At 40.5% G+C, this 10646-nt stretch overlaps 1 protein-coding gene and 1 non-coding gene across 3 annotated transcripts; both read right to left on the reverse strand.

Annotated features, from left to right (window-relative positions):
- Window positions 1-17: 17 nt before the first annotated feature.
- On the reverse strand, window positions 18-10193 carry kansl2 (KAT8 regulatory NSL complex subunit 2). 2 transcript variants are annotated; one of them, XM_026155279.1, is made up of 10 exons: window positions 10112-10193; window positions 8468-8725; window positions 8122-8294; window positions 7166-7280; window positions 6180-6343; window positions 5935-6098; window positions 5678-5774; window positions 3873-4126; window positions 2185-2388; window positions 18-564 (listed from the first exon to the last, which is right to left on the reverse strand). In XM_026155279.1, the coding sequence occupies exons 2-10, from the start codon at window positions 8716-8718 to the stop codon at window positions 475-477; spliced, it is 1512 nt and encodes a 503-aa protein (XP_026011064.1). In that variant the 5' UTR covers window positions 8719-8725; window positions 10112-10193; the 3' UTR covers window positions 18-474. The 2 variants fall into 2 exon arrangements, with proteins under 2 accessions (XP_026011064.1, XP_026011065.1); XM_026155280.1 differs by having other exon boundaries at window positions 504-564; window positions 2135-2388.
- LOC113014055 (small nucleolar RNA SNORA2/SNORA34 family) lies at window positions 4733-4867 on the reverse strand. Its single transcript, XR_003270922.1, has one exon. It is a non-coding gene; the product is annotated as a small nucleolar RNA SNORA2/SNORA34 family (small nucleolar RNA).
- Window positions 10194-10646: the final 453 nt, after the last annotated feature.

Below are 10646 nucleotides of genomic sequence, written 5' to 3' on the forward strand. Positions count from 1 at the left end.
AGTTACCTAAAACCCCATTTATTTCCTCATCTTTATTTCAAACCAGGCAGTAGGAGCAGAAACAGTGAGGCACATTACAATGATGTTTATAACTGAAACTGCACAGTGTAACATTTTACCTAAAACTTCAGTTTTCTCCCTGCATTCCTCTAACATGTCCAGCTGACATTTCTGATCCAAACGCTTCCCTCTCAGCTGACCTTTCCCTGCACCTTCACACGACTCACCTGAAACGGCCTCACACTGGGTGACGTCTCATCTCAGGCTGGATTTTCTTTAGTATGAAACCAGGAGTCTAGTTCCCCACATGAAGTACAATATGCTGAAAGGTTATTATGGAATTTCTGCCCATTGATTCCAAAAACATGTCGCCTACTCCAGCTTTCAGTCTCAGTAGGAGCCGCTGAGTACTTTAGTACCTAATGTGGGCTGTATTATAAACGAGTAGCAGTGACAGTTCTTTGAAATGCTGGTTCATCTGGGAGCGTCGGCTGCAGCAGAGTCGATGTCTTGGAGCGAATTGTCAGTCGTGTCTTCCTCACCTCCGACTGCCTCTGACACCACCTGAGTGGAAGAACAAAGATAAAGCACATTTACTGCTAGTTCAGATCATCTGTTTGTGTAAAGGGCTGACAGCACGGTACAAAAGCTTCTTTTCAAAGGGTTCAGTGATTCTCTTAACCCCACTGAACATCTCACTTCATATTTTCTTTACACCACAGCTTTCAAAGTTTTGATGACAGATTGCAAAATCTAGAGTGACAGACTGAGGGGCAGAGAAGAAATACAACATCAAATAAAATAAGCAAAAACGAATAATTAAAACTCAAACTTCCCTGGCAGCACAGGACAACCTGCAGAGAGGCTGTTACATTCCTAACCTGATGCATATGGAAATATTATAAATGCTGCTCTTATTTTCAAACATGTCTATGACAGACTGAGTAGTCAGTCTGACACGAGGTAAGGTCTGAAATTTTGTGTTTTAAAATTTAAGTGTCAGAAAAAAGGTTTTAGTTAAGAGGATTTAATTTAGTCCAGCTAAAAGTGCATTTGTGTTGATGGAAAATGCACAAATCTCATTGCCTCCACCGTATGCAGATAAATTGAGCTTAGGCATGTAGTGACTGCACAAAGGCCTTTTTTGTAGCAGGAGAAACCCAGCTGCAGGTAAAGCCTGTAATGAGTCTGTTCCAAGGACTGTAATTGTTTTGCCTCTATATAGTTTATTCTTTAGTGAGATGGCAGCTATAATTCGTGAATACATTTGCTCTCAGGAAATGTTAAAGGGTACTACTGAAACTGGAAAACTTGCTATTGGTGTTGTCCTGGACTGCTGCATCTTAGTATGTAAAGTAAATGTTATGGTCTGTGGGCCACTTTGTGAACCACAGCTTCACAGACTGAATGTGACCAGCAGAGGTCTAAAGGTCTTTGCAGACCAACATGTACATGTTGTAGCAGTCTATAGCCACTGGGGGGCAGTCACAAATACGCCTGTTTATTGCATGTTTGTTAATACGAAGTTTATTTTTTATTTTCTGGGAACTAATCAGTCACTGTGTTTAAAATATGATGTAACCGTTTCTAGGTCCTTTGTGCCATGCGGTCAGAGCGCATGGCACAAAAACATGCCAGGTTCACTTTCTTCACTGTCAGTCACCCAAGCCCCCCTTTTTCTTAACTGAGGCAAGATTTTATGGATATATTTTAATTTTTTTAAGACTTGTGAATTTCTCTCTCTCTCTCTTTTGAAGAAAATACAGCTATGACACAACACATGCCAAAGAATACACCTGTAATTTGTTATTTGTATCCTTTGTATTTGTTCAAAGGTGTTCATAAATTAAGTCAAATCATGTCAATTAATGTCAAAAAATGATTTATTTTTCTTCAACACTGTTCACTCATATGAAGACAATGGACATAAAACAGATTAATTTCATAAAGGAGACTGCATCCTCAATAAAAGCTCCTAAAGGTACGTCTGAGATAGAGAACAAATAAATAAAAAAAATAAATTCATTAATAAACTAAAATCAACCCTAACCTTTTTTGAGTTTTCTTTTTTCCTGTGATCAACCTGAAAATGTTTTCAACACAGTACAGTTTGAATTGAGTGCATCAATGTTACCTGCCGCAATAAGATATTCACGACGACAAAACCCCTGATTGAGAGTTAACCTGGTTGTTCATGATGGCGTCCACATCTCTCTCTGAGAGTTCCTGCCCTGAGGTGTCAAGGTCCTGGTCTGGGTCCTCGCCAGTCAGGATGTCCATCGGGGCCTCAGCTATGGCTCTGATGGTTTGGTCCTCCAGGGCCAGGGCTGTGTCAAACTGCAGAGGGGACGGAGGACCCTGCATACCGTCCCCTTCCACATCCAGGTCCTGCAAAACAGAGATGCTCAAAATTGCTATTGGAGGCATTTTTGATGGTATATTTATAGAAATCCCCCCGTGTGTATTTGTTTTTTAAGCTTGCTTTCATAGCCATTTGTTTCATTTGACTCAACCTGAGATCAATATTAATGGATCTGTTAACAGAAGGATAACATAGAAGCTTATATGTCCCTTTATATGCAGACAAACAGCTATGTTGGTAATAACCCACAAACGGCCCATTCAAAGTGAGGAAAAACCTGATTGGGCAAACCGTACCAGCATTTAAGATGCTGCTTTACTGAATCATTGTAACCTGCTGCACATGCAACAGTCTGTCCACTTGCAACCTCTGCCCCACTTGAGCCAGACTCCCTCTCCTTTAAAGGGTTAAAATCCAGAATATATAATTAAATATAATTAATATTTGAAATGCATATTTCAGACTGAAGTAGTTTTATAATAGTCATTAAAGTGGAATAAATATTCCTATGTAATAATTTTACAGTATTTTTTGGAGGGGTGAAGTTTTTTTGTCATTAGGGTAAAATGTGTTAGGATTTTTAAGGCTCTTCCAAGGGTTAAAACTCCTAAAATGTTTCCTACCATAAAGCAACTTACTTACTCAGCTTTTTTTTTTTTTTTAACTTTTTAAAAAATTATTAAACAGATATTGTCCCATTGATAATTTGTGGGCTCGCACAGTGACACAGTGGTTAGCACTCTGTCTTGAGTTAAATTCCAATATCAGACCAGGGAGGTGTCTGTGTGGAGTTTGCATGTTCCCCGTGTTTTTGTGTGTTCCCTTTGGATTCCTCCCACAGCCCAAAGACATGCAGTTAGTGGGGTGATTCTTAATTGCCCATAGATACAGACAACCATTTGGTTTTGTGGTAGCCCTGCGACAGACTGGTGACCTGTCCAGGATGTACCCTGCCTCTTGCCAAAATTTAAATTTTTTAGAGTGATCACACTTGTCAATTTGCAGGTCATCAGTGACACTGTCGCACAATTACATCAGTTTACGCTTGCCATTATGGTGTTACCAAACCCTGCAACATTCCCCTGAAAGATCAGTCAGCACTCAGAGAAGAGTACAGGTGTCATCACACAGAGATGATAAAGAAAACGTAACTGGGTAACTTCAGTTGTAAAAAATAACTTGCTCAAGTAAAAGCCTTTCGTCTGCTGCAATTTGTAACTTTCTGTAGCTTTTCTTGTTTGTACTTTTCTGCTCAGTAATGCATTTAAAATAAGTGTGGAGACCAGCAACCTCATTAAACCGAAAAATACTCTACTCCAGAACAAAAAAACCAAAAACATACTACAGCAGCATGACTTGGTACACTATCCCCTGCTGTGGTGGAAACTTTACAACAGCTTGTTGAAAAACGCATTCAGACTGATACTCATCTTTCACAAGAGGAATTATGTGGAACGTGATATGTGTATTAGAGAGAAGAGGTTGGTAGGTGACTGTCATTTCTACGTACATCGCTGAACTCGAGAGGGAGGTTTTCTGTGGGCTGAAGCTCTGCCGCACTCAGGTACATGTCTTTGCTCATAGGGGTGAACTCCTCCTGTGGCGGAGCCTCCTGCTCGGGCTGGTACATGGGCGGAGGCAGGGTGAGGTGCAGCGGGCAGCGGGGGTCGTCTGACTGACCCATGTGCACAGTACGATCACATGGAACATCTTTTAACCCTGGACACATTTTAAAAAGGATCTGGTTGCTGTCCTGGTAGATATCTGAACATGTGGCTGTCAAGGAAAATTTGATTATCAAAAAGAGAAAAAAAAAAAAAAGATAAGAAAAGAGAGAGAATACCAAAAAACTAATTAAAGGGTAAGAGTTGCGGAGAATTAATGGCAAGCTGCACTGATGCTTCTCTGGAGGCCCTCTGTTGTCCAACGCTTGCACCGATTTCTAATTGGCTTTCAAATGTCACCCATCAGCATCCAGCACCTACAGTCGGCCCATTTTCATTCTCTAACACCATTTCATTGTAAGTATATGACAGTGAGACAACTGCCTTCAAAAATCATGGTTTGTATTCATCTGGATTTCTCAAATCTTGTGCCTGATTAAAAAACAAACAAACAAGAAATATCTTAGAAATATTTAGAAAGCCTGATAAACGTCCTTGTTGCATTAAAGTGATGCCTTTATGGTTTTGTAGAGCATGTTAATGATAAAATTCTCATGTCTGGGTTCAATCAAACTAAACTGGCTATTGAAAGAACAAAATTCTTAATATTCAATAAAGGAAAAATTGTTATTCTCACACTGTGAGAACTAAAATGCAAGACTGAAAAACATGAAACGTTACGCTAGTCAAAGTAGGTTAAGAAAGATTTTGTTCCTTCCAACTGAATTGATTAGCTCCTTTGTTTTCTGGGAAACAAATCAACAGACCACAGGAAGCTGTTTATCTAGGCTCCCGTTGAAACGAACAGCTACTACAAGCTGCTGGTCTTGATTGGGGCCAAGGGGAGGAGGGCGGAAATGAGAAACGTAACTGAAGAGTGTAGAAATCAGCAGAGAGCAGATCAGTCTACATCTGGCTCATTCATTCAACAGAACAGAGCTTTAAAACACACTCCATTCAAACTTAGTCAAAGCTAACACCTGTTAGCTAACAGCTTACCTTTGTCTCATCAAACCTTTCCTGGTGCATTATGAGGAGCTGAATGAGATCAGCCTAGTGTTAATGTCCAGCACAGAAGCAATACGAGCGGAAATTAAGCAAAGAGAGTCTCATTTCATGACACGTCTTCAAACACAGCTCCTCTTTTCACTGTGGAGCATCTCTGCACTCAACTCTTTATCTCTGGTAACCATTCTTGAATGAAGCCACAAAGCCGCTCCCAGCTGTTAAGAGAATATTACACTAGCTAGCATCACCCAATATGCCCTTTGGCATTAAATTTTGTATCTGAGTAGTTACTAGTATAACAACAATAGCAATAGCTTATTTCACAAATCATATAAAATTGTGTGTTACAATGTTTGCCCTGTTAAATTTGGCTGTGCATCATTTAACATGATCTTATATTAATGTACATTGGTCATTTGATTCATTGTGAGTGGAAAATGTGTACAGTTGGTACAGTCCCCCTCTCAATACAGTATATATTTTACATTTAAACCCACCAATTGGCAATAGAGGACAGTCTGTTCACCGCTGTTAAGCTGGTTTTGAAAAATTCATATCATACGTGATACTATGATGAGTATTCCACCCATCATCTTTCATTCAGTGATTATTTAGTCACACTATTAAAGCCATCAGAGGATACGTGAGACACAGTGTCGGGCCATAGGCAGGCAGGGATTGGTACATCGGGTTCCCTCCATGAAGGAGATGCATTTTTCACTCACTGTTCTTGTGTGTGGCTACAACCGAAATAACAAACAAACATTAGATAATGAAGTGAAACGTAATCATAAACAGTTGACGTTTTTTTAATTATCCCTCTATGACACGACTGCCAGAGAATATAAGTAAAGAAAATGTACAGATTTCTTTAAACTCAGTATCAATTCAAGTTAGCACCTGAGGGCCTCCTTCTGTCACAGCCTGCCTCCTTTCCCTCAGCTGCCGGTGCAGCAGGGCCTCCACCCCGTACCGGCGGCGGTATCGACGCAGAGCTTTAAGCTTCTTCAGGTTCTCCCTCTCCTTCATGGAAAGACCTTCAGGCCCTGTCAGGAGGCTGGTACCTGTAATCAACATTAAAAGGTTTGTGTCACTCAGAATTAAGAGGGGTGAGCAGTAAAAGCATAAATTTGTCCTATGATTACCTATAGCTTCATGCTCCATTTTGCGGTTGTGCAGGTATCTGCGCTTCTTCTCTTTCAGCAGGTGCTGCAGGCGTTTGAACTGATCAATATAGAGGGACTGGAGTCTGATAAGTTTTTCTCGAGTGATTAGCGCCACTTCTTCTGCAGTGTACACTCCTGCATGTCTGCCAACACATAGCATTGAAAATCTAACGTCCATTGAGTTTCAAAACAATAAACTACTCAGTATCTAACAATTTAAGACTAAGATAAGTAATTCTTAAATCAACATACAACATTATGTTGTGCCACTGGATGATGAGCTCAGGTATTAAGTCAGAGGTATTAAGTGATTAAGTCAGAGTCATCACTAACAGCTTGTCAATAAACACGATTCGAGCCTTTGTAGGTTTGCATATTAACTACTTACTTTTTTAAAATTTTCTGTCAACGTTTTTAGCAAAAAGAATGTAAAAAAAATCTAAGACTTATGTGTGCCTTATAGTCGTGAAAATACGGTAAGACGATTGAACTGCTTCACTTCCGTCTGCCATTTATTTATTTTCCGGCTCTTTGAAAGGTCGCAGCAAAATGTTGAGGAAAGGTGTCGAGTTTTATCTGGAGCATGTACAGACTGATATTAATCTTTAATAGGGCTGTGAAAATTGAGAGCTAACAAAACAACTGCTGCACAATGTCGTCCGCCATCTTAGTTGAACTGGTCACGTGACTGCATTATATGACTAAAATGCATCCTTGTTTTCGAAATCTTCCTTTTTCGCTGTCCACACAGCGAGGCACATGCAGCGTTTTCAAATTTATCCACTTTGGAGAGTGTTTTCAAACCAAAAACGCCGTCTCAGTGTGGACGGAAGGCCAAAAGGGGGGGAAAAAAGATGCATTTTCAAGTCTGGACATGGCCTAAGCCTTCTATCTTGAACTACAGATTCTTATTCAAACTACATAACTACACAATGTGGGTTGAGAAGAAAATCTTAAGAGCTTACTTCAGAGGATCCTCGTGATCACTATCGATGCTGTCAGCCTCGCTGTCCGGATCTCCTCTCCACGTCTGGTCCAATACCAACGGCCCCTGCTCTTCCTCACTCAGACTGTCCTCATCTAGGAAGAGGGAGGAATTAGTGGTATTTTTATCTGACTTTTGGTAGAGCATGCTAGCGGGCCATCGTTATTACCGTGTTTTTTGGAAAATACGGCACACTTAAAATCAATCCTTTGACTTTTCTGAAAATCAACAGTGCCCTTACAATCCCGTGTGCCTTATGTATGAATTCGGGTTGACCTCGAAACGATTTTATGTACACGGCGCTTGGAAATCTGTCAAATGTTTTAGTATGACTTTGCTAGGCTAGGAAGCCGCACCGCTTGATGGATTGTCGGAGCATTACGGCTATCGAAAGCAGGAGCCTCGCGGAGTGATACGTACGGTGCTTCAACATAATATTACCGTATTGTGTGTGTATAACCTCTTTTTAACTTTTGTGGATATTGGTTATGCTGAGGATATGTTGCTCAGTTTCCACTGGAAATACCTTTTGGTTAAACTGTCAGCAAGGAATTTGCATTTGCACTGTTAAATTTTTATATAACTTTAATGCAGATAAAAAACAGCTGCTTGTTTAAGTGAAAATACATTGATGTTATGTGGTTTTTTTGCACTAATAAAGTTGTGGCGTTGTAAAGTATTTTGTCTAGTGTCAATTATATCGTCAGTTATATCGTTATCGCAAATTTTCAAATGTATATCGTGATAAATATTTTTGGTCATATTGCCCTGCTCTACAACTAATGAATGAAAGCTATAAACTTTTTAATCTTTTCACAAGTGTACCAAATAACCCAACAAATAAAACTAATAAAACAACAAACAGTCTGTACAACTACATCAGCTTAACCCACATGCACCCAAATTACTATTTCCAAGTCAAAAAGTGGCCATTACCTAGAATGCGGCTGGCTTCAGAGCGTCCTCCATCAAGGCTGTGTGACTCTGCTCGGCTGTACCCACTAAGTTGAGACAGCAGGGCCTCCGGTGACGGACCAGAAGACGCCTTTCTCATTTGAGCTCGAAGAGCCATGGCATTCCTGCGAGCGTGCTCCGCACAGAAGGTCACTCTACAGAACAGACATTCAAATTGAAATTAGGAGGCTGCATGGTACTGATGAGTTTATTTACATTCCCCCTTCTCTTGGGATTAAGTTCCCATTAATGAGATTCACAGCAGATAATGATGAGATTTAATTTGTTTTTATCGATTGTTAATGGCTGATTTAGACCTTCCACCCACCCGTCTTTCCTCTCTGCCTTTGGTGCGGCATTGGGACACCGCTTCCCGTTCTTGGCAGAGACGTAGCTGCACTGTTTGTAAGGCGCATTCTTGTCCTCCAAGATGTGTTTGATGCAGAATTCCAAGCCTTCAAGTCGTGGCTGAGAGCAGGGCCGCTGGGTGAAGGAGCAGGCCTGTGGCTCCTGAGGTCGGGGTGTCTGGGTCACCCGGTTCCGACTTGAGGGCAAAACATGAATCCGTATCCTGTTCATTTCAAGCCTGCATTAAATGTAATAACAAAAAATAATAATAATAATAATACATTTTTCCTGTTCACACCAAATGTTTGTATGGCTGCATGCATGAATAACAGTAAGAATTCCTATAAAAACATTTGTTTGAATGTTGGAATAATGTTGGCTTCTTTAATGTATTTTTATTCAAACTACTAACTTTGGTGACCAACAGGCTGGTATTTCAGAAACTGCTGATCTAGAGATCAAAGATGGGTCACACAGATCCAACTCTAGGGTTTATAGAGAACAGTATGAAAAAGAGAAAACGTCTAGTGAGCAGCAACATGTCAATAGAAAGAAATTAGAAGAGGCTAGACTGCACTGAGCCGATAGGAAGGCAACAGAAACTCAGATAACCGCTTGTTTAATCAAGGTATGCAGAAGACCACAGCACGTCAAATCTTAAACCAGATGGGCTATAGTAGCAGAAGACTGGACGATGATACTCCTGTAAGCTAAAGCGAGCAGGAAGGGATTGGAAAAGCAATGTCTGGTCAATTTAATATATACTGAAAGGCCAGGATCTGATGTAAACAACATGAAGCTCCATCCTATGTTGTATGACCAGTTCAGGCTGGTGGTGTCGGTGTAATGGTCGTTCTACCCACACTTTGTTAAAATCCCACAGCATACCCGATTCTGACAATGTTCAACCCTTTATGACCAGAACACTCATCTTCTGATGGCGGCTTCCAGCAGGATAACATACCGTGTCAGAAAGGTTTAAAATGGTTTTCTGAACAATTACACTGTACTTAAATGGGCAGGATAGATACTCGTGGTTTTTCGCCTTTTGATCCCAAATATAACCAAAATAGAAAAAAAAAAGCATATTGAAAATATGCACATAAGGTGTAATTGACCAAATCACTATGAGTACTTAAATCTAAATAAAGCTGTATAAAACTAAAACAATGTTTTCATGTTATTGGTTTACTGACGGGCGATGTCAGATGGTCGTTATTAACATCAGTAAAAGCTTATAAATGTTACGCATACAACCTAAAGGCAATTGTAATAAGTAACAAAGAGTAATAAAGGCCGCATTAATGTAAGAGAGAATGGCTTTTTTTTTTTTAATTCAAATATAAATCGAGGAGACAAACTCCTCTCTGCGTTAATGGATAAACTCTAACCGGGCGCCACACCGAGCTTCAGCCCGCCTCTCCTTACTGCGTCACTTTAACAGTTAAGACGGCAGTCGCCATCTTTGATCAATCGCTGCTAACGGCAGCTAAATGCTAATTTTCTCATTTTGCAGCGAAGATAGCAAGTCGGTGCCACAAAATTGCCGTATCCCTCCATAACGCCAACGTGATTGTATGCCAGAATATGAACATATCGCTAATTTCTATTTGCGGCCCCCTACCTTTGTCTCGGACATCCGAGCTAGCGTGAGCTCCCGAAGAACACTGTTACGTCGATTTTCCTGCATTCCCTGTTAACTGCCACAGCCGCCGCTTACAATAAGTAACCCCGCCCACCTAGAGATCCGATTAGCCAGAGCGCCGGAGTGAGGTAGCCCATTGGCCAATCCAGTTGCCATTCAAAGTGGCATCCACCCAATGTATTTACACTTTTATCATAGACCAGGGCCTCGAACTCTTTAGAACACAACTTGACCTCAAGAGGGCTACACTTACAATACCACTGGATAATACCCCCTATCTTTTAAAAATAGAAGAAAAAAACAGTATATTTTGAAAACATTCAAATGTAAAACTTTGACACACCATGCATTTACAAATGATGATATATCAAGTAGAGTAAGTGCAATTCCATCAGTTGCTCTACAATGCTTGTATTACCCCTCAAACATATTTTTTTTGCAAAATATAATGGGTAAAACTGGATCTTCTTTCAGGGCAGATCAAGCTCCTAGACCGCATTTGACACCCCTGGCA

Source organism: Astatotilapia calliptera, chromosome 20, assembly GCF_900246225.1.
Source record: "Astatotilapia calliptera chromosome 20, fAstCal1.2, whole genome shotgun sequence".
Lineage (NCBI taxonomy): Eukaryota > Metazoa > Chordata > Actinopteri > Cichliformes > Cichlidae > Astatotilapia > Astatotilapia calliptera.

Bases quoted from the DNA above. Each gene is read 5' to 3' on its own strand.
- kansl2 (XM_026155279.1), bottom strand. From the start codon at position 8,718: ATGAACAGGATACGGATTCATGTTTTGCCCTCAAGTCGGAACCGGGTG. The intron at 6,344-7,165 runs GTAAGCTCTTAA...ATGTGTTGGCAG, and splicing joins GATCACGAGGATCCTCTGAA to ACATGCAGGAGTGTACACTG. The intron at 6,099-6,179 runs GTAATCATAGGA...TGTTGATTACAG, and splicing joins AATGGAGCATGAAGCTATAG to GTACCAGCCTCCTGACAGGG.